Here is a 26,086-nt window from a genome sequence, read left to right as displayed (position 1 = left end):
ACATTTGTAAATGTCATGATTTAATAAAAGTACAGTTGGTATATTGTCACATTTCATAGGCCAATCCATATCAAATAATGTAAGTTCTCTGAAACCCCGTTAAACCACCCTCTTTTGTTCAGGGTATACCTCCATTCTATAATCGTACACTAGATAATCACGGGTTCTTTTATTCGGACGGCAATAGCTTTGCTCCAAGGCTGTTCTGAAAGAAAAGTCCTTCAATGTGTAGTAATTTCATCCTCCCAATAGGCAAGTCTGGATATGTTGACAGTAAGGCATGTGAGGACTCAAGTCTCTATTAGGGACAACTTGTTCTTATAATTTACATAATTTAGAACTTATGATTTAAACTAATACTTATTGCCCGAGAGACTTGTGCAAGTCTATGTTACCATTAGAATCGTCCGATTAAAAAATCCAGATTATTGAAACATATAATGTAAAATAATGTAATATAATAGATGCTCCCAAAAACAATAATCGCCAACTGTATAGGAGATGTATTGTCTTTACTTGGAATGTATTTTCTTACAGTCGAGTCTGTCAGTTCGGGAACAAGTGAGTCAGATAAATTGAACACGACACTAGAACGAATCACACGCTGAGTACGAGACGTGTAGCAGAGAATTATTTTAGTAAAACAAGCACGAGAACAATTAATCCTTTGGGAAAACCTCCCGCGTTCACCGCGCAAAGTCATTTCTCTTTGACAATCCGGTCATTTTTTAGTGAGTTCTACTGTCCGTCTTTATTATATTCAATTGACATTAACACAGACTGATGACATTTAAAATCTTAATGATGGTATATTTCTGCAGTCGCTTCAACAAGTGTTTGACTGTAAGGACATGCAACGGCCAGGAGGACAAATTGGCTCTAAAGATCAACCGGGCTATTTCCTCCGTCTCATATGTCTCACCCCCCCCCCCCCATCTCAGCTTACCCCCACCCCCACCACTGCTTACCCCCACCCCAACTTGCCTCCTTCCCCGTGACCTTCTGTGTGTCCCGTCCTCGCTGTAGCGCGGGCTTTGTGCTACAACAGCGCTGTGCGGTGTATACAGGAAACTGAGAGAGCGGTTGCAGCTAGAGCTTGTCATGTGTCGCAATATATGGTTCAGTCCTCTGTTCCGCCTGAATCAAGTGTTGACCGTCGACCAGTGAGGATGGCAAGGATTAACATATGGATTATATGTCTGCTGGGGGTCGTGCTGCCTGGGAATGGTAAGTCGTCATTAGTTAAGTAGGTCATGTGATGCTGGCGACAAACTTCTCCTTGAAGTTGGCACCATGGACGTTACGTGGAAATTTTTAAACCAGGGATTTTTCATTCTGATTTAATTTCCTGTTTTATTTTGAGACGTTTTCTACATAGTAGAGAGAGAGAGAGAGAGAGAGAGAGAGACAGACAGACAGACAGACAGAGAGAGAGAGAGTCAAATGTACATGTATGTATTTTATAAGAGGTTATTGAATTATGTTTTTGTCTAACAATATTGTTCCATGGACTAAAATACCCCCATGTATACATATATACAGGCAGATATCGTTCAGATGTATATCAAATGATCACTACATGCTACATTCTACACGTTGATATTGAGACTTCGTGACTGAAACGCGTGTAAGGAGACTAATTACGCTACCTGTTGATTCATCCAGTTTCACCCCAACTTTGTGTTACACGGCATTCAGGGAAGTTAATATTACATCGAAAGAGCAGGACATTTGTGGGATCGTATCTTGATTGTAGCTGTCGCTCATTATCAATAGTTGTGTACTTCAGGTGTTGAAATAAACAACATTTAGATAGGTTTAAATACGTGACTACATTACATCATAAGCAAAGATAAGATATAATCATTAAAGTGTCGCCACACGGTTGTGGCGCCGGTCATATATATATTTTCTTTTTACAATTTGATTTCCTTTTAAAAATTTAAGTTGCTATTTATTTAGCATAATATTTTATATTATTCATAATCATTATTTTAATTTTCTGTTGTCTTAATTATGTTGTTATTTATACTTTTTTAATCGATTTTTTATTTGTCAGTATCAGGAAAGAAGGGAGTCTCTGGGCTCTTTTTATTATGTTTTTTTGTTAAGATAACTTAACAACTATATTAGTTCTGTACGATATGTTCATTTCAGAGACCAGATGTTAGCCTATGACCAGGATATATGTGTGCGATGTTGATGAAATCCTGTCGGAAGAGTAGGACGCCGACAGGAGGCCACACCGCAGCCAGCGCGGCCTATTTTGATTAACTTTCTTACACAATAAAAACATGTGCTTTCTATAAAGTTGGTGACAGTGCTAAATATAGCTAGGGAGGGGAGAGGTTGGGCCGAAGAATGTGGCGAGATGGCTGATGAAATTCTCACTGTTTTTTAAGTAAACTTAACTATTTCGACACATGTTGGCGTAATTCAAAATGTCTCCTGCACATTGTTTGAATGTTTGCGTATTTCGACACACCCAAAATGAGCTCAACCATTAACAGGTTCGCGGTGTCAGATTATTGGTATGTTTCATTGTATAATGTAGATGTATGTAGATATATGATAATATGGTTACACAACAATCTAAATGAAATCATGAACAACGTAAAACTTTCTTGAATAAAAATACTATTCGTGTTCTGCTAAACGGCCCTCGAAATCTGAGACGATTAATATATGGTGATAAGTCAAAGAATACCAAACAGTGAATTAATATATGGTATGATTTGGTACCATGGAAAAATATCGTTTGTTTAAAACACACAGAGAGAATAATATTCCTTTCTGTGATTGAGCTTGATGATTAAATCAACTTTCTGGCAGGCACAATGCACGTTTATGTTAAAGACATACCAAAATGTTATTAATACAAATCCCTCTTCAGCCAAACTGAACCCCCAAACTGCACCCTTCTCGTCCCGGGCCCCTCCATATAACACAACACCCACCCCCCAAACCACACCACCCCCTACTTAAAATAATTGTCTATCCTTCTTTGCACATTCCCGTACACTCCTAGTATCTCCCTCGCCGTGCACTATGGCGTCAGGCGGAACTATACATCAAGTATTTGTAAAGTTCTCACGCAACAGATGCCAGTTTTACCCCTTTTATTGTTTTCTTCAACCCCAACCCCGAATCTTTCTCTCGTATACTGTCGCTCAAATTTTATCTCCTGGACCCGGCATATTTTTTTTGTATTCATACAGAATTTAAATTGACGCATAGCCCTCACGCCACTCTCATTTATAACTTCCCTTTGAATCGCGGGCTTCGCGTTTTCGAGGGCAGGTGGTTTGATAGGGACGGGATACGGTTTCAGTACTTTTGTTCACAGGGAATGCTGTGCCTTGTCTGGGCGAGTCCATATGTTGCATTATCTGATTAATACACATTCACCTATCTCCGATAATGGTATGATCTGTTTTCGAATTTGAATTCCTAGTTTTGAGGAAGTCGTTCGCACAACAATTGAACTCAAGTTCATAAGTTTTGTAGACCTGTAATGCTGAATCCCTTGACGCAAGTGTAGATTTTTCCAGGTTCCGAATCTCCCATCTCACTGGGGCTCCTTTTCAGTTTAAATGAATTTATTTGTTTCTATCCAAATTATATATTTTCAGAGACTAAGCGTTAGTGTAAGCTGGAAATACATTCTATAGAAGTGGGATCTGGGTGTCTGTTCCAAAACTTCCAGGTTACTGTGACAGGAAGTATCAAACTTGCTTCAGAAAGTATTAATTTACCCCTCTACGCCCCTTTACCCCTTTACCCGATCGTTATTTTTCCTGTCACCCTTCAAACTGGGCTCCGTGCTAACAATGTGCGACTGGCGGTACAATCCTCTCCTCTATAACAGGTATTAGTATGACTCCCGTCAAATGCGTAAGCCCACGGTAACAGTTGAAAGATGTGTCGCTTTCTGTACTCAACCTACCCTCAATCTCTGTCATGTACTTCAATATCTGGCGCTATGGTTATAAATGAAATACGACTTCTTTGAGTCCCAACCACCAACACATGAGTCAATAACGTCCTTGAGAGACGTGACAGTGAAACATTGAGACAGTGAGTGTGAGAGAGAGAGATGGACAGAGAGAGACAGAGGCACATAGAGAGGGAGACTGTGAAACAATGAGAAAGAGATAGGGGAGAGAAGAAGAACAGTTTCGTATTGACGTGAGAGACGAAGGTAGAGAGAGAGAGAGAGAGAGAGAGAGAGAGAGAGAGAGAGAGAGAGAGAGAGAGAGAGAGAGAGAGAGCATCCCTATACCCTCACCCGCACCAACAGCAAACACTTCTGACCTTTTCACATCGACATATCTTTGTTAAAATATCCCAGACACAACCCACAATTCTAGTGACACAGCGACGACCCCTATCCCAATCCCAAATATCGACTATTCATGTATTAGAAACGTTCCGTTACAAGACGCCATAACCTCAGAGGGCTTGCTTTATGACCATGCGATACAACAATAGCTCACCGGATATTGGGGGTCACAGTTTCACCCTAGCAACTTGTCGGCTGTACTATCGCTTGAAACTATCTTAAAATCTCCTTTACCAATAACATTCGAGACCCATGTGACAAAACATCAATTTAGAGGCGGATGTCAGTTATAAGCTTACGATGCATCTGAAAGTGATGGTTTCTCTCAAAATATATTGATGTGGATTTTGAATTTAAGACTTTTAGGAAATGAAATGTCACGTCTAGCTTCGAAATTCACTGTTTGTGATAGATGTAGCTATTTCAGTGCTGGGGGACGCTGTATAAAACCAAGATATTCGGGAAAAGTTTACTTTTCATCACACAAAAAAGCATGGTCCATAAATACGAAGTCAATATAACAAAATATTTTTGTATTCACTGAGTGGTTTAATATTCTTTTGGCGGATGTCTGAATCACTCCCCCCAAACACACACACACGGAACACATAGTCAAGTTTTAATTTAAAAATATCTAAAAAGGCTAGGGGAAAAGCTTGTTAATTCCGTTATGTTAAGCATCAGGATTTTGTGGGAAGTCATGGCCGTCAGTTTAGAAATCCGCCGAGAAGGTTTGTGACATGGTGGGATTCCAGACCCAATTGTTATTCTATCAGGGATGGTGCTGCATCAAAGGAGCAGCCCATCATGAATGTGTTTATTAGACAAGAGTACCGTTGCAGTGTGTTGTCTGGATTGGCGTATATATGGCATTCACATTGTTTTAACTCTGTCCTTTCACTACGATATATTGTGCAATATGGATTATAGTGAGTGAGTGAGTATGGTTTTACGCCGCTTTTAGCAATATTTTAGCAATATCACGGCGGGGGACACCAGAAATGGGCTTCACACATTGTAACCATGTCGGGAATCGAACCTGGGCCTTAGGCGTGATGAGCGAACGCTTTAACCACTAGGCTACCCGACTGCCCCATATGAATTATAAGATCAGTACTAATAAATATGGTCATCTTAAATGTTTGAATCATCAAATCAATATTTAGAGCCGAACTTGTAGTTGGACAATATTTTGATCAATTATGTAAAAGAACAATAGTTTTCACTAATTCAGTTTCGACCATCATATCGACCCGTGAAGATCAGGATGGAGAATAGGTCTTCAGCAACCCATGCTTGCCGTAAGAGGCCACTGTGCGAATACGGGATCGGGTGATCAGGCTTGCTGACTTGGTTGATGCATGTCACCGTATCCCAAATGCGTTTATCGATGCTCATGATGTCAATCACTCGATTGTCTGGTCCAGACTCGATTATTTACAGACCGCCGTCATATAACTGGAATATTGCTGAGTGCGGCGTTAAACAACAAACAAACAAACAATAGAACATTATACCAAAAGCTTCCAGTTGAATTGGGTCGTTGGAGCCAAGTACTATTTATTAAAAGGAAATGTAATTGATATGATAGCTGCGATGTTGGTGATGAATTTCACGCACTCTTCCATTGTAAGTATCCTAAAAGATTATGCTATGTGTTACCTAGATGTTATCACAATAAATAAAATGTATTATAATTCCACGGTATTTTAAAATATAAAAATGAGTGTGTTAATGTTTTTTATCCAAGTTGTGTTCAATAATAATGCAAACAGATAATGCCTGGTTAAATAATATATGCACTGTATTGTTGTAAATTGTAAATAATCCACCATGTAACTGTGTGGCCAGATAAGGAAATATGACCATGCTTGTTGTGCCCCAGCCCCATCTGTCCCTTCTCCACTCTGTCTGGGCATCTGTTTACACAACAGATGATGCCGAGATGTTTTTATTGCTTAAGTCCACAATGTCCCATATTATCGAAACAGAGAAAAAAGTGACAGTTGTCTGTCGTCTGTATCACTACAGCTTGTAAATAATCGAGTCCATATTAAAACCAGTGGTTGATATCATGAGCATCGATTCACGCCGCCAGGTTTGAAGACAGTTTACACATTGTAATCACGCCGGAATGTGTTAATTGTCTCAGTCGTCTAAAACTGTTTATGTACAAAACATGGATAAGATTGTTTGGTCAACACAATTTACTTTAACCGACAGTGACCCAAGGTATTCTTCAAATAAGACCATGCTACTTTGAAAAGAATTATTAAAAGAAAATGTCTAAGTTTTGTATGAAACGTATTTTACTGACCAAAGGTCAGCCGAGGAGGGAGCTTAGTTCAGCAGTAATTGCTGACAACAATACTGGCATTATTCTTGCCCGCCCGATGTAATTCAACTCTATCTTATCGGAATGTCCTCGTTATCAGAAGTTCTCTGTGTTAGAATGTTGACAGGAGAGTTGCTCTAGGATATGGCGTTCCCAGGGATGTTGTTCTATGTAGGACATTCGCAGGGGCGTTCATGTGTTATGACGTTCCCAGGGGACTTCTCTATGTTATGGCTTTACAAAGGCAGAGGCTCTATGGTATGGCGTTACCAGGGCAATGGCTCTATGTTAAGACATTCCCATGGGAGTTATTCTTTGTTAGGACAATGCTGTATGTTAATACGACTTTCCTTTGGGGGTTATTATATGTTATGACGTTTTCGGGGCAATTGCTCTATGTTTAGGCGTTTTCACGGCAGTTTATGTATGTCTATGACGTTCTCAGGACAGTTTCGCTACGTTATGACGTTCTCGGTGCATTTGCTCTATGTTATGACGTTCTCAGGGCACTTGCTGTATGTTATGACGTTCTCAGGACAGTTGCTGTATGTTAGGACGTCCTCGTTACAGTTTCTCTACATCAAGACGTTCCCAGGACAGGTTCTCTACGTTAGGAGGTGAGGGGAGTGAAATGGGGTTTAACGTCGCGTCCAAGATTATTGCACTTGTACAGCGACGTGCATGTACGTATGTGTGTTTGTGTGGCTGCTTGTACTAGTCCGGACTGATGCCGATTTATAGCGCTAGCTCACTGAGATACCAAGCCGCAGTTTAACATGAATATCCCACTCAGACACAGTATACTGACTCCGAGCCGACCAGTCCTTGTTTAAGCCCCTTAATGCCGAGCGCCAGACAGTGTAACGACAAGTACCATCTTTTAATGTCTTTTGGTATGACGCGGCCGGGAATCGAAGCCCGGATCTTCGACTCTCCGGGCAGACGCTCTACCGGAGGCGGTCTCTACGTTAGGACGTTCTCGGGACATTTGCTGTGTTAGGACGTTTTCAGGACAGTCGCTGTATGTTATGACATTCCTGGGGCACTTGTTGTATGTTATGACGTTCTTAGGACAGGTTCACTGTGTTAGGACGTTCTCGGGACAGTTGCTGTATGTTAGGACGTTCACAGGACAGTTGCTGTATGTGAGGACGTTCTCAGGACAGTTGCTGTATGTTAGGACGTTCTCAGGACAGTTGTTGTATGTTAGGACGTGCTCGGGACAGTTGCTGTGTGTGATGGCGTTCTGGGGACAGTTGCTGTATGTTAGGACGTTCTCAGGACAGTTGCTGTATGTTAGGACGTTCTCAGGACAGTTGCTGTATGTTAGGACGTTCTCGGGGCAGTTGCTGTGTGTGATGACGTTCTTGGGACAGTTGCTGTACGTTAGGACGTTCTCGGGACAGTTGCTGTATGTTAGGACGTTCTGGGGACAGTTGCTGTATGTTAGGACGTTCTCAGGACAGTTGCTGTATGTTAGGACGTTCTCGGGGCAGTTGCTGTGTGTGATGACGTTCTCAGGACAGTTGCTGTATGTTAGGACGTTCTCTGGACAGTTGCTGTATGTTAGGACGTTCTCAGGACAGTTGCTGTATGTTAGGACGTTCTCAGGACAGTTGCTGTATGTTAGGACGTTCTCAGGACAGTTGCTGTTCGTTAGGACGTTCTCAGGACAGTTGCTGTATGTTAGGACGTTCCCGGGGCAGTTGTTCTACGTTATGACGCTCTCGGGGATGTTGCTCTATGTTATGTCGTTCTCAGGACAGTTGTTCTACGTTAGGACGTTCTCAGGACAGTTGCTGTATGTTAGGGCGTCATCATGACAGTTGCTCTATGTTAGGACGTTCTTGAGGCAGTTGCTGTATGTTGATGACAGGGGGTGGTTTGAAGTTCTATAATATGATTCTATTGTATTAATCCTATACAACAGTAAATCAGTCAGTATCATATATGTATCCACTGCAGGTTAGTGTGTTTGCTCTATCCCAGAATGATCATTTTAATGTTGCCCATTTGAGATAATAATCAATGAGTTTTATAACTTCAAAACGTAATTCCCTTAACTGCGTGGTTAGGTGAAAAGGGGTTTAACGTTGAAATTATTTCACTTATGTAGCGACGTGCATGCCCCTTGATGTGTGGCTGCTTGTATTAATCCGGATTTATGTCGGTTTTATAGTGCTAGCCAACTTAAATACCATGGATTACTGACACATTATATTGACCCCAACTCGACCAGTCCTTGCTGTCTGGCCTTAAAGCTGAGCGCCAGGCAGAGTAACAACAAGTGCAATCGTTTAAAGTCGTTTGGTATCCTTGATCGCAAGTGATGACAATATTCGTGAAAACATGTTCTTTTTTACACAGAATTGTTATTGGCTGCAAACGCATTTCATGAGCTGTCATGAGGAGAGACGACACCAGTTCCTATGTCAGTATTGGGCCTTGTAAGACCCGGCACGTCCCCATGGGGCTGAGAGAGATGTTCCCCATGTGTTATAAGGTAGACACATCTACTTGCCGATGACACGCAGAGCGAGATGATAAAACGAGCACATATGCTCTTAACCCGACAATCACTGGTAATAAAGAGGACTGATTACTGATAAATACCAACCGAGGAGGGCGGCGACCCATTTATAGAGCTGACATTTTAGTTCAGAGTTTAAACGGCGCCATTACGAGAAATAATAACTTTCAATTTTCTATCCAAACAATAACACACAAGTACATAAATGCTTTCTGCGGAATAAAAAAAAGATAGTTCTGTTAAATGAGTATACGTGCAGTATGGTTATACGTACAAACCTTCGCTTGAAGTAATAATTATTATTTATTTACAACTGTGACCGGAGTTAAGTAACGGGATGCACTCGCTGGCGCCATACTGCGTTAAATGCACGTGCTCCCGACACAATAAATGATAATGCATGCACCGAGTGATGTTCACTGGTTCTGTAATCAAGCTAAAGCTTATACTAAGAGAGATATTTATCAAAACCTGTTACAGATCGAATGAAATAAATATGTCTGTGGGTTTGCATTCAGCAGCGCTAGGCGCATACAATTACACAGTCCGATGTTTGCTGTACTTGTACCTAATGGAGTAGAATCACTCACCATATCCACATTTATCTAAAATCATCATGAATACTATAATACTTTTGAAGTGCGTTTTCCACGGATGAGTCATTTACATAATAAAAAATAATAGTATCATTAGTATATATCTTTGAACTGTGTACAGAGTTATTGAATTGTAGGTACTTGTACAATTTTCTACATGCAGTTACATTCCATTTGGAAAAGCAAAAACGAGACACTCTGATAAGTTCATAAGCAAAAGCGTGTTGTGACGGGACACATGTACTCTTTACAGTAACATTTTGTAAAATGAAGAAAAAAATGGCCTAAAAAAAGTATTATGATATCACAAAATATGCATTTGACAGGTACTATCGTATGGTTCGATATTTCCTTAAAGCTCTAAAGAAACAGAAGAAAGTCTTATGGTTGCTGTTCAATTCATACGGTTTATAAAGACCAACAAACATTATGCTTCAACTTAACTTCAAATTGCGAACGAATGGACTAAAGTGATTTTTTTTTACTGATTAAGTATCAACGCCAATAGTCTGTCTTACAGACCCTGATACATTTATATCAACTACAGCCCATGCAAGTCTATAATGTTTGGCAAGTCTAGATTACTGCAGTATCTGAAAATGAAGAGAATCACTGGGCTCCCTTTTTATTAGATTTTTTTTAAGATAACTGTACAACTGTTTTTTTTTCTGTATGATATGTTTATTTCAGAGACTATATGTTAGTCTACAACGCCAACCACGAGTGAAAATAATTGCTCTTTTACTTAAAATTACCCCTACAAAAACATTTCCGGTCCAAAAGTCGCACTGACCTTAAAAGCTGAGAGAGCTACTGTCGTTTCATTGGAATCAAAACCGACTGCAACATGTTTAATGCACGTATTTTGTACCCAAATCCGGACCCAATTGTCTCAAATGGTGACATTATTGTAGTGCTTATCAGGTACCACCATATGTTGGACACGTGTACAGGAAGGTGTTGATGCACGTATCAACCTAGCTGACCCCAATTTACATCCTAGAGAAAAGTGGGCATTGTGGATGATGTCATGCTGGTCTGACTCAGAATCGAGTCATTGGATATTAAACAAAGGTCACTGACGTGACATACCATTTCCTATCCGTTTCCTAAATATTTAAACCTTTCTTGTATGTCATGGGGCAGAGTCCACAGATGCAGGATTTCGATTTCGTGAAGCTGTGATGTGTCATGTTAACTGTTGGTGCCAGGCTTGTATGCAGCAGGCGTTATAACACTTTGTTTGAGAACGTGTTTGATACTCAGTTGTACTCTTACTGTAACACGTTTCAGTAAAACTGGTGGTTGATAACACGAGGAGTGTCCCAATCTGTCGGGTATACGATGCCATGCATGCGACCAAGTTTCCGAATCTGACCCCTGATCCATTTAGTCGCCATGATCGACAAGCATAGAGAGCCTGAGAAGTGTTCTGAACCAGAGGGCGCGACATTAGCTTCACACAAGTGTAAGTGATATGTCATTTCCGTTTCGCTCAGGATATGACGAACAACCGGACATATGTTTACGTAGTGGAAACGCAGCCGACATGTTAGTCTTGCTGCAAATCTGTACTGCATACGTCCATGGGTGTGTAGTAATACTATCCTTATAATAGACAATCCTAGATAAGCGGACAGAATGTACGCCAGTCTCATATAGAGACAACTGTTCATGTCATTTATATATCTAGAAATTATGATTAAAACTAATAAGTGTGCCTTAGAGACATGTGCACGTCTACCGACATGTATGTGAGAGCTGTTCGTGTTTAATCATATCAGTCTCAGAACACCGAACGTGTCTCTTGTCAATCTGAGAACTTGTTTCGTATCTCATTTCCAGTGTTATGATACTAATGTAGATATTGTGTGAATAACAGTTTAGAACAGACAGTTTAGAACCGTATCTTTAAGTAGAAACAATGTTGAAAAGAGAATCACTTCTTGATCGCAAGTATTCAAAGGGACATTTTTTTAAGGACAACCTGTAATGGCATATCTTTCTCTAACGGGCTGGAAAGTGGATATCTTCTTCTCATTCCTGGTTGTAGTGCTGTGTCATCGCAGCCTAACGGTGTGTCTATGCTGACACCATCAGTCACTGGTTTATCTGTACCAGGTTCAACCATGGACGCATCAAGTAGTTGTTCCTCGGTGTCTCATTCAGTCTGCCGATCTGGGTGACCTTAATGACCTTGGTGACTTTGGTGACGTTTTGAAAGGAGATAATAAACGACAATACATATACTTCATTTGCATGTGTGTCACGCGACTAGTAGGCTCTTTTTGTTTACCCCTCAATGTGTAAGATATCAACAATCATCTCCACAAATCCGACTCCTAAGCTTCTATTCAGACTAATGCCATTGACAGGGTATGTGCAGGTGGATTCATCAGGGAAGTCAAACAGTTTGTGAAAGGTTCTTTCAATTTGTGAAGTATGAGGATATTTTTATAGCAAACCCACTCACCGGGGATATTGTCCGTTTCCGTTTGAATACGGATGTCGATGAATGAGAATAAACATGGTTAATCCTGGGAATACATCCTCATTGCATGGTATACTTTACACATATTTGGCATAAACTATCTGAGGTTCGCTCCTCGCTACATATATAGCGTATATAGGTACAGATGATATAGGAGGAGATGCACACCAACATCTACATTCACATCTGCTCGCACTTTGATATTCACACCCACGTTTGCATCGCCATTCAAACCCTCGTTGACATCAACATACATTCGCATATTGATATCGATCCCGACGCCCACTTTGGCATCAACATGAAGATCAATATTCACTCTTATCGATGTCCAATCATGATGTCAACAACGTGTGTATTTATCAATAATTTTAACAGACCATGTCACCTTGTCACCATTCATTGTCACACTCACTTTGTTGGTGGCCCAGGGCTGGGTAGGCACCTATGTTATTATAAGGTGCGCTAAAAAGGGAATCGGTGATTACAATGTGTGCCTGGTTAATTGTCATCGTATACACCAACACCGTGAAATGTCTTTCATGCTATTAACCACTGGTTTGCGCATCAAATATTTACAGGCAGTCGTGATGTATCTGTGTAACTGATGACTCCGTTGTCTGGGCTGCGGTACATGAGTTCACACAAACATGCGCCGTGAAGAAAAACTGAATTCTTTCAGCTCCCATAGCAGCTTATGATCAACAATCCTTCAAACCCATCAACACTACTTTATGTATTTATTTTTAAAAATTCATATTTTACAAATAAAACATGTTTTCATCAGCATAAACTGATTGTCAGAATCCTGAACCTCTTTACTAAATCCCCCAGACAGCGTCATTATCTCATGCTGACTGTAAATACAAACGATACGTTAGGGATTAGCTGTCACTCGGACAAACAGTAAATCTACACCGCGCAACTGGAAGTTATAAAGATGTTTAATCTCCTTGATTACAATCCACAATCTGTAAGTTTACAATGGAAAGTTCATTAACAGTTTTCTAAAGACGTGTTTGCACGTGCACTCAACAATGCGGCTGCTATTGACAATGGCGTCATTCGGTTCACCACCCCGAACGCACGTGGCTCATATGCGTTTATAAGTAAATCCATATTATACCCAAATGTTCATGCTGAATTAGCTGCGAGGCGAACACTGTCCACAGTGGATCCATGTCTGGTTGATGAGGATGATGAATAAAGGAATGCAATTATAATAATTGTTCTGGTGATAATCAAACTTCTGGGCCATCACGGAAACGTGATGCTTGGGTGCAGGAATGTTTATGTTGGGGAATCATTTTCGATTATAACTTAATGAAAGACGAACAGAATAACCGTACTATAAAATCGGTTATATAATCTGATTTAAATGTCATGGCTTCTGGGACTGTATCCGATCGATATTTAAGATAGTGCAAGAGGTTTGATGGTGACATATTAATAAACTACAAATGCCCGAATTCGGAACAAACGAATCTCATGTGACAGATTCAATTTGAAAACTGAAATGAAACCTATTAAATGTCCTTAAAGTTTTAGCATTCGCATTGGATTTCAGTCTTTTTGCTCTGAGAGACTTTTCTAGGCTTCGAGAGAGCGTTAGACCCAATTAGACCGACTTCTTACTTGAAATCCCCTTCAATATATTTTCTCGTATACTTTCTTGCTTTTTCAAACACGGGGTTTGGTTAATGAGTTTTCGAATGAATATTTACACGGAGACACACAGATTTGAATCTTATATATTTCATCTCTGATTACTCACCGTATGTCACTTGCAAATATTTTCGAATCAGACACTGGTAATATTTACAATGAACAGGTTTCTCTGAATATGACATGCAAAGAGAGACATGCTGTCCCTTTGATCAAGATGTATGAGATGGAGTAGCTATTCACTTCTCGAATATGTAAAGGTGGTGAGGTAGCCTCATGCTTAAAGTGTTCGCTCGATATGTGTCAACGGAAATAAGCAAAATCTCATTGCACCAACATGCTAGTGCCACACAAGTATTCATGGGAAAGTATTGTTGAATAAAACATCTCAATTGCAGACCTAACCTAAAAGTAGCTCAGGCTCTCCTACGCTTTGACCTATGCATATACCTTCAAATGCACTTTAAAAATTCGAAATATGCTTGGCCGCCATTGCATTCGCATTTAAACTTAATATATGTTAAGGCTTTATAAAATTTAGACATTAATTCCAATTTATGCCAGCAACATTAAAAGAAATTCTATTTAATAGCATATTTGAATATATGTTTTATTAAGATATGCACTCATACGTTATGATAGTTCAGACGACGTGTGTGTACATTCTTGTTGACGACAAAAATATGCCTCTACGTTTTCGCTATGAAAATCAATAAAGTAATCCTTCATCTTCCTTAGTTATGCCAGTTACAACATTGCCACCACCGCGGTTAAGCCAGCCTGATTGGCAGATATGATGACATGTAGGATGCGTCATTCTTCTACCAGTAATAAGTCCTATTGAATAACCATTCTTCCGCACAGTCCGCGAAATGTTCGTCCTAGTAATCAGACTCGGAGATGGAGTCAACCAGGGGCGTTATCTCTCCCCTTCATTATTTACCCAGTTTGCAGTAATAGGCAGTTTTTATTGCATATTGGAGACAACTGTGTGATATTCCTCCGCTGAGCTTCGTTTAACGATTACAAGACTTTGTAAAAATACCTTGTTGAATACATGTACATCGTGTTGGAGCCACTCCTGATAACCTTTGTGACAAGCAGTATCAATGTGACAAATCAACATATTTCACTATCGGTATTTATGATACCTCCCCTTTACTGCGTTTAAGCCCATTTACCGTGTATGCATCAACTTACTTACTTACTCAACATCCATCTTTTAAAAATAATTATCGGATCATTTCACAATCGGTATTTATGATACCCCCTCTGCACTGTGTTTATGCCCATTTACCGTGTGTGTATCGACTTACTTACTTACTGCACATCTTTCAAAACTAAATATCGGGTCATTCAGTTAATTGCTACTGTGGATATCAGAGCGAAATTAATGCACTATCACAAGATCTGTTATATGACACTAACAGCACACACACAGACAGAATCTATGAGACAAAGTAATTTCACTGAATGAAGGTAATTTACCAGGACGATTCCTTTGATGGCTCAGTTTTCTTCAAAACAATTAGTGATGCTTAATACAGAATATATGACGCACTCGGATACGGACAAAGTTTTCCACTCGTATTTTCTGTCGATAGTATTCAGTCATATTCGGGGTTATCAAGAGTCGGAAACGTATAATTATAGTGAGTATGGCCGATTTTAGCCATATTTAAGCCATTTTATTGCAAGGGATGCCACTTTTCGAATTTACACATTGAGCCTTCGTGGCGAATCAGGGATGTTATCTCTCCCCTTCATTATTTACTGCGATTGCAGTGATAGACAGTTTTTATTGCATCTTAAACAGAACTGCGTGCTGATTCTGCTCCTAGCTTCGTTTGATGATTACAAGACTTTGTAATGCTTTGTTGAAGGCATTGCAGATAACCTGAAGCAGGCAATCGAACCTGGCTATGATGAGCGAACTTTGACACTACCAAGTTATCACATCAGCCTCCACAATGATGTCAATTCACTAAAAGCAACAACAATGTTTTCATAATCATAAGAAATGATCTCTACCAAAAGCCGAGTCCATTGTACGATTCCGACTCAAACACATTCCATTGTGATCTTGGTTTCCCATCAACTTGTGAAGGTTCCAGGTGTTGATGAGTGGTGAATTCTTCACAGAAAGAGCATGCTCGATTGTACCTAAAAATTGTGAAATGCAGACAGCAAAGGCAGGAGCTGCTAACATATTGCTCAAGGGAAAGTTGACTTGTTGGTCTTTTTATGTCACCAAACTTATGCATCACAGATCTCAATATGAAACAGGTGAGGCGGTTTCGCTGGTCCTTTTATTTCTTGTTCAAATGGGTAAATCATTAATATGGAATTGGCTATTTTACACGTATTGAACTATATCGGATTATCTGTATCCCTTAAGTAAAAGCTTAAATTTCTTGGCCAAATTTCCTTGGTTTCATATTGCCAATCCGAGCAGACATTCCGATTCCTATGCATAAGTAAAAAGATCAGCAAGAAGGTGAATGCCCATCGGGATACCTTCTTATCCCCAAATATCACATAGATGTTATCAGTTAGGAAGTGCAGTACTTCACATATTGTTTTCGCAGTAAACGTCAGATGACATTTGCTTTCGTTCTTCACAAATTGGCTTCAAAATAAACTATATATGATAAACAAGAAACTAATTAATTTATAAATATAGATAAAGATAATTGACCATTTCGTTGCGAATTTAGATACTACCAGGTACCCAGTTATAGAATGACGAGGGACTGGTGTTATCGGATTAGTTCAATTTGTTAGTGATAAAAATGACACTGTATCTCCTTCCGCCCAAGATTGGTTTCAGCTGTTTTGTCTGAAATTGCACAGGCGTGTACACACACACGTAACAGTCGTGGCAACGTGGCGTGGATTTATTATCAACACTTTACTATTAAAACTATTTTTAAAAATCGGTTCTCTTCGTTGAGTTGCCATAGCAACGGTTTGTCCATCACTTTTTAAAGGTAATTATGTCAAACTATGCTGCTCTAATGTTAAATGAATATGACACGACATTGCTACCTCGAGTTGGGTTCAGTGTATATATATCATTAGTTCAGTTGTAGAATGCCACTGATAGAAAACATTTAACTCGTCTGTTGAAGGGTGATATTCAAGTGCATATGTAATTCCATCACAAACTGCCATTCTGCGGACGACATAGCTACAGTTCCAAGTAATTACTACAGCTGCTGAACAAAAGTTTGTTACATTGCTATGTTTACATGGCTATGAAGACTTTATACACATATTACAAGGTTATTAATACTTTTATTGTAGCGCTATTTGGTATCAGAAGAAAGTACATTCAATAAGGAGTATTACCCCCTTTTTCTTTTCGTAGTGCCTTTATTCGTTTAGGCATCGATTCCAAGAGACCACGACAGGTATCTTTTGAGACAGAATACCAATATTTCTTTACCAAATTCCAGAGCTCCTGGCTTGATGTAGGCATTTCCCTAGCAACTCTCTTGCCAATAATGTCCCAGAGAGTCTCAATAGGGCTCATATCAGGGGAATTACCAGGCCATTCCAATAATTGTATGTTTCTGGCAGCCAAAAACACACGAGTGCTCTTGGAAAAATGGGCAGGGGTTTATCTTGCTGAAATAGGAATGTTTTACTCGGAAATACAAGGCATTCACACTGTGTTCAACTTTATCATACCATGTATTGTGACATTGCAATTGTATTTTTTTGGTCATCACTTTCTGAATTTCCTTCCATTTCAGTCCAGTGTGCCTGATGGTGACAATCCGGGTTCTTTCACTAAAAGTTAAATTTCTTTGCTTTGTCATATTTACGGCAGCAGATATTGAAAAAATCCGTTATCTAAGACAATTCTGCAAAAGAAAACAGATAAAATCTGTTTTGGTAATGCCAAATTTTAATGGCACCGGACATCAAGTCATGAAACCTTTTGTACAGTGTAAGAATTTTATAATTATCTTTATATTAGATTCCAAAATGAGTATATGACATTCAGAAGCAATTAATGTTTCGAAGATTTATGCAGTTAGTTGTTTTATAATCATTAGAAAATACATGTACTAAAAGAATGTACTCACCGAGACAGACTGGCGATACCTGTAGAAATAACCTCCGCAACTTGAGCAGTATTTATATTGCATCCATAATCTAACTCAATGTTCTGCATAATACCAACGTTTGTTTTGCCTTATTTGCATGAAAAATGTGTGGACTATCTTATTTTGACAAGAAAAGACCATCTTTAATACTTTTTGGAGAAACGAATGCAACAACTGTTACGAAATTTGTGAAGGTAACAAACTTTTGTTCAGCAGCTGTAGTCTTATTAGCCGAGATGAATATTCTTATGATTTAGAATCTGTATCCATCCAAATGATGACTATACGATTGGCTTTAGGTATGAACATGATAACACGAACCAAGTTCAGGTGAACTGGCTGTGTGTGTGTGTGTGTGTGTGTGTGTGTGTGTGTGTGTGTGTGGTTTAATATTTGATGTGTGTGGATGATGGATAATAGGATGATATGTGTGTGTGTGTGTGAGTTTGTGTGTGTGGATGATGAGTAATGGTTAAATGTGTGTTTGTGTGAGTATGGATGATGGATAATGGTTCAATATGTGCATGGATGATGAATAACAGTTAAATGTGTGTGCGTGTGTGTGTGTGCGTGCGTGCGTGCGTGTGGATGATGGATAACAGGATGATATGTGTTTGTGTATGTGTGTGTGTGTGCGTGCGTGTGCGTGCGTGCGTGCGTGCGCGTGCGTGCGTGCGTGGATGATAGAGTATGCTTGTTTCATGTGTGAATTGCTGATGGATAATGGTATGATGTGTCTGTGTATGTGTGGATGATGGATCATGGTTAAATATGTGCATGGATGATGAATAATGTGTGTGTGTGTGTGTGTGTGTGTGTGTGTGTGTGTGTGTGTGTGTGTGTGTGTGTGTGTGCGGATGATGGATAATGGTATGATGTGTGTGCATGGATGATGGATAATGGTTTAATGTGTGTGTGTGTGTGTGTGTGTGGATGACGGGCACTGGTTTCATGTGTGTATGGATTTTGGATAAAGGTTTGATCTGTGTACAGTTGATGATGGATAATGGTTATATGTGTGTACAGATGATGGATCATGGTCAAATGTGTGTATGGGTGGTGGTTAATGGTTAAATGAGTGTATGGATGGTGGACAATGGTATAATCTATGTACAGTAGATGATGGATAATGATGGTATGGGATCTGAATAATGGATTGCTGGATAAATGTCAGAATCACGGGTGGATCTTGGATGGATAGACTGATGCGTGATAAATGAATAGATGATTGGTCGATGCATTAACGATGGATTGATAAATGGATAAAATTGTGAATGAATGGATGATGGAGAGATGAGAGATCAAGGATGGGATTAAGGATGGAAGGATGAATGATTAGACTGATGATGATGGATTTCTGATGAATAAATGGATTGGTCCATCTGTTTCAAATCTTGTTTTGTCCTTTTCAGCAAATGGTCAACAACCCGGATGTACGGTCTGTGCGAAGTCAACAAGGACCGAAGATTGTAAAGACACACACTACTCTTCCTATACCATAGGGCTGGGTTTGTGTGACAACATCGTTAAGGACGACATATTAAGTGAGTCTCAAATTGTATAAATTGAGTCGAAAATTCATAAGTGCAGGGATCGTTAATATGCTTAGCACTCGTTAGTAGCCAAAATATTATGATTTTCTACAAATGTATTGAAAATATATTGTAAATCAGCCCACAACGCAGAAACCTCAATTACTGTAACCCTACAAATAGCTTTTGTCTAAGAATCTTAGCAGTAGTTTTCATGTGTGGAGGTGAGGTGAGGTGAAATGGGGTTTAACGTCGCGTCCAAGATTATTGCACTTACGAGGGGTGTTCATTAAAGATTTCTCCTGACCCACTTCCGATGGACCTAGTGGAATGAAACTTGGCATAGGTATTAGTCTTTCTCCACATAGGAACCACCAAGAGTTACACATTTCTCCCATCGTTTTATGCAACTATGGAGACCTCGCTTGTAAAAACCCTCATTTTGCGTCTCAAACCAGGACTTGACTTCAGAAATCAGTGTTTCATCATCTATGAAACGTTTTCCCTTCAAAAATCACTTCATGGTTGGAAAGAGGTGGAAGTCAGATGGTGCAAGGTCAGGAGAGTAAGGAGGATGTGGAAGGAATTCATAGCCACAGGGCCGCGCTTCTGTCTGGGCAACATGAGAGTTGTGTACTGGAGCATTGTCTTGCAGGAGACGGACACCCTTGGTCAGCATGCCACGCCTCTTAAGCTTGATAGCGTCCCGCAATTTCCGCAGCAGTGAAGCATAATAAGCTCCTGTAATTGTGGTACCCTTTGCCAAGAAATCCGTCATCACTACTCCGTGCTGGACCCAAAACACCGTGAGCATGACCTTGCCCGCAGAGGGTTGGACACGTGCCTTCTACGGGTTCCACATGCTTCCATTGCATCGACTGAACTTTAGTCTCAGCATCATAGTGATGGACCCATGTTTCATCATGTGTGATAAAAAGTTTGCCTGTTTTTTTGCACATGTCCAAAAGATCCTATGAGCAATTGACTCGTTCCAGCTTTTGGAAAGGTGTGAGCAACCTGGGGATCCATCGTCCAAACACCTTATGCATCTTCCCCATGAGTTTCTTTCATTTCATCGAGAGTTTCTTTTGAAGTTCAACCTTTCAAATATAAAAACCTAATCACTGCTCGGTATTCTATTGGCTCCATTGCCACACCCTACTCGATCATAACACCTGTAAAAGTGGTAAGATAAATAGTTCGGTGCTGCAAATTCAGACATAACCCATAGATACATGTATCATTACACATGTGAAATTTCAACCAAATATGATAACCCTAAGTGGTTTAGGGGAAATATTTAATGAACACCCCTCGTATATAGCGACGTGCATGCACGTGTATATGTGTGTGTGTGGGGCTGCTTGTACTAGTCCGGACTGATGCCGATTTATAGTGCTAGCACACTGAGATACCATGCCGCAGTTTAACATGAATACCATCACTCAGACACGGTATACTGACTCCGAGCCGACCAGTCCTTGTTTTAGCCCCTTAATGCCGAGCGCCAGACAGGGTAACAACAAGTACCATCTTTTAACGTCTTTTGGTATGACGCGGCTGGGGGTCGAACCCGGGACCTTCCGCTCTATGGTATTCTATGGCTTCTATGGTATTGCCCCAAATTATTTTTTAGCTCACCTGACGAAAAGTCAAGTGAGTTTATGTCGACTCACGTTGTCGATCTTACGAATGTTCGTCTGTTCATCTCCCCTGAAGCTACAAGGTCTGTGAATGCTAAAACTTTGCATAAATGATCCCTTCTTAGGCGTCTCTATAACTTGGTCACAGACCTTTGCCCATTACTTCCATTTTTGACACTTCTGCGTGTATCATTATGATATTTGATATGTAGCATGCGGAATAACATAGACTACTCATTTTGGCATATATTGAGTTAGATCAAGCTACGACCTTGGACTTTCATTGACTCCCGTTTTCCAATGTTGCACTTTCGACATCAACTCTGAAACTACAAGACCAATGATCTAAATGATCTCAGCTGCGGTGTGTCTGAAATATACTCACACAATAATCCGATTTTAGACATGGGTTGCACGACATCCAAGTGACACAAGTTCAAGCAGTCCCAAAGTGTCTACGGACCAGCATTTTGACCAATTTGATAAGTGTGTCAGTTACCAATAGGGGTCTCATTTCTGTGACGGACTACTTAAAAGCTACATGTGTAAAACACTGTGACCCCCACTACTTCCGACACTGACAGTTGCAGTGGAAATATATTGCACTTTTGCCATGCTTTTGAAATCTTACTTCTCTTCTGAAACTGCTTGATTGGTAAAACTGAAATTTGGCATGCAGGGACCTTCATAAGAAGACACCGTATCTTGTTCCAATCATTGTGATTAAGAAAATTATAAGAAATCAAATTTAACATAAAGTTTTAAAATCTAATAAGAATAACATTTCACAGAGCTGAAGCTGTGTGTGTGAATGTAAATGTCTGCAAGAAGATCCACGGCATCATGGTTTACACTCAACGTTGTTGTAAACGATGGTGGAAAAATGTGTTTCAATTTTTTCCAAGAATCTATATATTTCTTTAAGTCAAAATAGATGATCTTCACCGAAATAAGGTTGATGTGTCGTAAAGGTTCTTAATTAGTCAGGTGAGGTACAGAACCTCGTGGCTCTATTTTCGGTCGGTAAATAATGTTAAAACGAAACGATATTAATTTTTATATATGCATGCATTTTTCATTTTCCCCAGGAGACAACCTGTGCATGACGTACAAGCAAGGTTTCCAAATACAGTGTGTGGAGTCCGGCACCTACGCGGAACACATCTGTAAAAGGGGGTGCCCTGCCCCTCCACAGAAGGGGCGTTATGAAGGCGGAGGAGGGTCGTCCCTCCACACAAGGGTTGTCAACATTACAGTGTTTCTTGTGACCTCCACTGTCTCAGTTCTACTCAGATTGTGACTGTGACAGAAGAGAAAGATGTATATATGTGTGCTGTGCGTGCTTGCTTGGAAGAATCACTGTGATCCTTTACTGTTAATGTGCCTGAAGCCGGGACACTCTTCCACCCTGGCATCCAGATGACGTTGAGTTATTTGATAATCTCCTGTATTACACTGAGTGCAATGACGTCATCATCTCCAGGGGCAAAGAACATTTGTAACCATTTACTGTGAGATAATTCGTGTATTTCACCATGTGAAATATTTGGAAAGTTTGGCAACACAGATTGGATATTTGGTACCGGCCAATAGATACCAGCTATGGGAATTTATCCATCATTCTGTTTGTGTCTGAGGCTAGGGCAATATATCACTGCTGTAGGAATATGTCTCTGTCTTTGAGAGACTGTCCAAAGCTGTGGCAATATATCACTGCTGTAGCAATAGGTCTCTGACAATGGAAGACTGTCTAAAGCTGTGGCAATCTGTCAAATGTGGCAATCTGTTTTCTCGGTCTAAATTTAACAGTCTGTCTAAAGCGATGGAAATTTGTCTGACTAAAACTTCATGTACTATAATCTGTCTAATGCGATGAAAATCTGTCTCAGACTGTGTAAATCTGTCTAATGTGATGGAATTCTGTCTCTCAATATGACAATGTGTCTAAAGCTATCGAAATATGTCTAAAGCTGTGGCAATCTTTCTGAAGCGACATGTATGAGACTATGTCCCCGACTATGGCAATCTGTCTAAAGTTTTGCCATTCTATCTCTGACTGTGACTATCTGTCTATGACTATGATGCCAATCTGTCTAATGCTTTGGCAATCTGCTTCTCTTGCACTGTGGAAGGAGATATTCTTACATTCGACGTGCTCGAGGCTGCACAAACGTGAAACATGAATTCAGTGTAAATATCTAGTCAGAATCTCAGGATATTATGAAGTATTTATCATCATTATACTTTCACCACATCCAGTCTTTTGTATCACTATGACACTCACTTCACTACAGGCACTTTGTATCAAGTACATGTATCAATCTTGTACCATTTTCTCATGCCATCATGGCGGTGGGGTAGCCTAGTGCTTATAGCTTTTGCTTGTCATGCTGAAGGTGCGGGTTCGATTCCCCACATTGGTACAATGTGTGAATCCCAATTCTAGTGTACCCCGCTGGGATGTTGCTGGAATGTTACTAAAAGCGGCGTAATACCATACTCACTCACTATCTCATCCATGGAGAGGCTTTTTGGATACTTGTACAGATATGCAATCATGCAATTATTGATTATCATTTAAATGGTGGCTGAAAAAGCTCATCATAATTCGTATTTATACATGTTTCCATTTTATAATTCCAAAACGTTCAAACGGAAAATCTTACAATCTAACGGTAAAGTTGGAGCTGTCACCATACAAGCAAACTCATTTTGACGTATCTCTTATTCCGGAAAGATGCGTTAAGGTACTCAAACTCGGAATGTCTACACCCGCGTTGATACTGATGTCCCTGTAAGTATATGTCACTCTGTAATCCAATCTTAATTGTTCTTATCGTTAATGTCAGCAGTATTATAAAGCTAACTTTTTGCATAATACCATTTTACATTCGTTTTACGTGTATGTTTTACACTACAGCTTGATATCTACAACGTTTCTTTATATACACTGGTCCATTTCATCCATACTTTTAACAAACACTGCATTTCTCCGCTAAGTTTCTTCATTGCAGAATGATATATATACTACATTTAAACATTTCGTCGAATTCATGATATACAAATGTCTCCATTGCTTCGTGATATAAAAAAACGTCTGTTCGGTGTTTGTATGACAAACTCTACTGCAGTTTATCTTAGAATTTATTCGTTCTGCATTGCCTTGCCTTGTGAAATGCAAACTTACAAATACATTTTCATCATTATTTTATATAACACACAACACTTTCTCTTATTTCATTTTTCCTTCGTCTTCATGATATACGCTTCTACAGTTTCATCAATATTTTATAACATAGTATTACAATACACTTTTTCATTGCCGTATGAAACAGATTAAATATGTGTTCAATAGTATATGATATATTTTATTACTTCATGTGTTCAACGTTTCAACATGTATTTTATGCATTAGCTATTAGCTTTGTGTATGAAATAACGATTTACACTCACTTTGGAATGTGTTCATACCGTTATGAAATAAAATACTCATGTTTATTAGAGCAGTTATTGCCTGAGTTTCATTTGGGATACACGTGTAGCTCACAAACACTGAAGGTCAAAGTGAGTTTTTGTCAACGTGGAGTGAGTGAGTGAGTGAGTGAGTGAGTGAGTGAGTGAGTGAGTGAGTGAGCAAGTGAGTGAGCAAGTGAGTGAGCAAGTGAGTGAGCAAGTGAGTGAGTGAGTGAGGTAGGTTAACCGCCATTTTGAGTTATATTTCAATCACGGCGTTGCAACTTGTGTGCAACTGTGTGAAAAATTCCAAGGTGATGCAAGTCGGAGATGTTTATCACTTTAGTTAAAACCATGAGCACAAAGTGCTGACAAACTAACCGTCGCAATCAGAACAAATCTGGGGACCACAACATTTAGTATGATGTTTTGGAAATAATCCCTTACGTCCAGTCAACAATATCGCTTCATCGTCACTATAATCTCTACGGAAGCCTTATAGGGCCACTTGTTTTTTTGCTTTCCTTTGTTCTTGAAATTTCAAGATATTAAGTTGAAATTCCAAGATGCATCTTGAAATTTCAACTTAATATAATTTTCACCTTATAATCTTAACATTTAACCTTATTATCTTAAAATTTCAAGATCAAAACAAATAGCCCTGAAAGGCTTCCTTAAGTCTCTGTTTGGGTAGGGTTTTTATTTCGTTCGAGCGCGTTTTGAAGTTTAAAAAAATATTAACTTTGAAAAATAATAGGTGTTTCCATGGCAGCTAGATATTGGCAAGCCCACCAGTCAAATACGTCGTCCTATATCAGACGAATGCGTTAACCCTCTGGTCATTAGTGCCATTGCATGTGAATGGAAGCATATGCTATGGATATTATTGCTGTCTGTCTCATAAAAGAAATAAAGTTATAAAAATAACTTTCAGAATATGCATTCAACGCTTTTCTATTTCTGAACAATTATCTCAAAATATCAAATAAAGTTGAAGTTGAAGAAATCTAGTTCTCTCATTCCCAACGATTGCATAATTTTCTAAATCTTGAGACAGTTATATACCAGCACATTTGATCATCAGACAAGGCTGGCAACACAAGCAGCCCTTAATCTAAGCATAAGAAACTGGGTTTCCTTTATTCCGATGATTGAAAACACCTGTCTCAGTTGAAATTGCTTACAGTCTGGTTTTGTAACATGATATAGCAATAGATGAATAACATGAAGCGACTTCCATCTAAGGAAAACGATCCAAGTAAAAAATCATTGGTGTACAGTCGTGCCAATCCTTGATAAGTACTATACACAATGTGGGCCAAACTATGTCAAACACTTCGCCCAGATCGAGCACAATTGTCCTCGCACATGGGTTGAGTGTGTGAAG

At 39.6% G+C, this 26,086-nt stretch overlaps 1 protein-coding gene across 1 annotated transcript; it reads left to right on the top strand.

Moving 5' to 3' along the window:
- Nucleotides 1–1,065: 1,065 nt before the first annotated feature.
- On the top strand, nt 1,066–24,730 carry LOC139477065 (uncharacterized). The gene is made up of 3 exons (XM_071259627.1): nt 1,066–1,227; nt 19,484–19,615; nt 22,335–24,730. Exons 1-3 carry the CDS (start codon nt 1,116–1,118, stop codon nt 22,544–22,546), a joined length of 456 nt encoding a protein of 151 aa, XP_071115728.1. The 5' UTR covers nt 1,066–1,115; the 3' UTR covers nt 22,547–24,730.
- The last annotated feature ends 1,356 nt before the right edge of the window (nt 24,731–26,086 follow it).

The sequence above is a fragment of the Haliotis cracherodii genome, unplaced genomic scaffold, assembly GCF_022045235.1.
Source record: "Haliotis cracherodii isolate W230 unplaced genomic scaffold, xgHalCrac1.p SCAF_1, whole genome shotgun sequence".
Taxonomy (NCBI): Eukaryota; Metazoa; Mollusca; class Gastropoda; order Lepetellida; family Haliotidae; genus Haliotis; species Haliotis cracherodii.
This window is presented reverse-complemented; position numbering and strand designations above follow the sequence as displayed.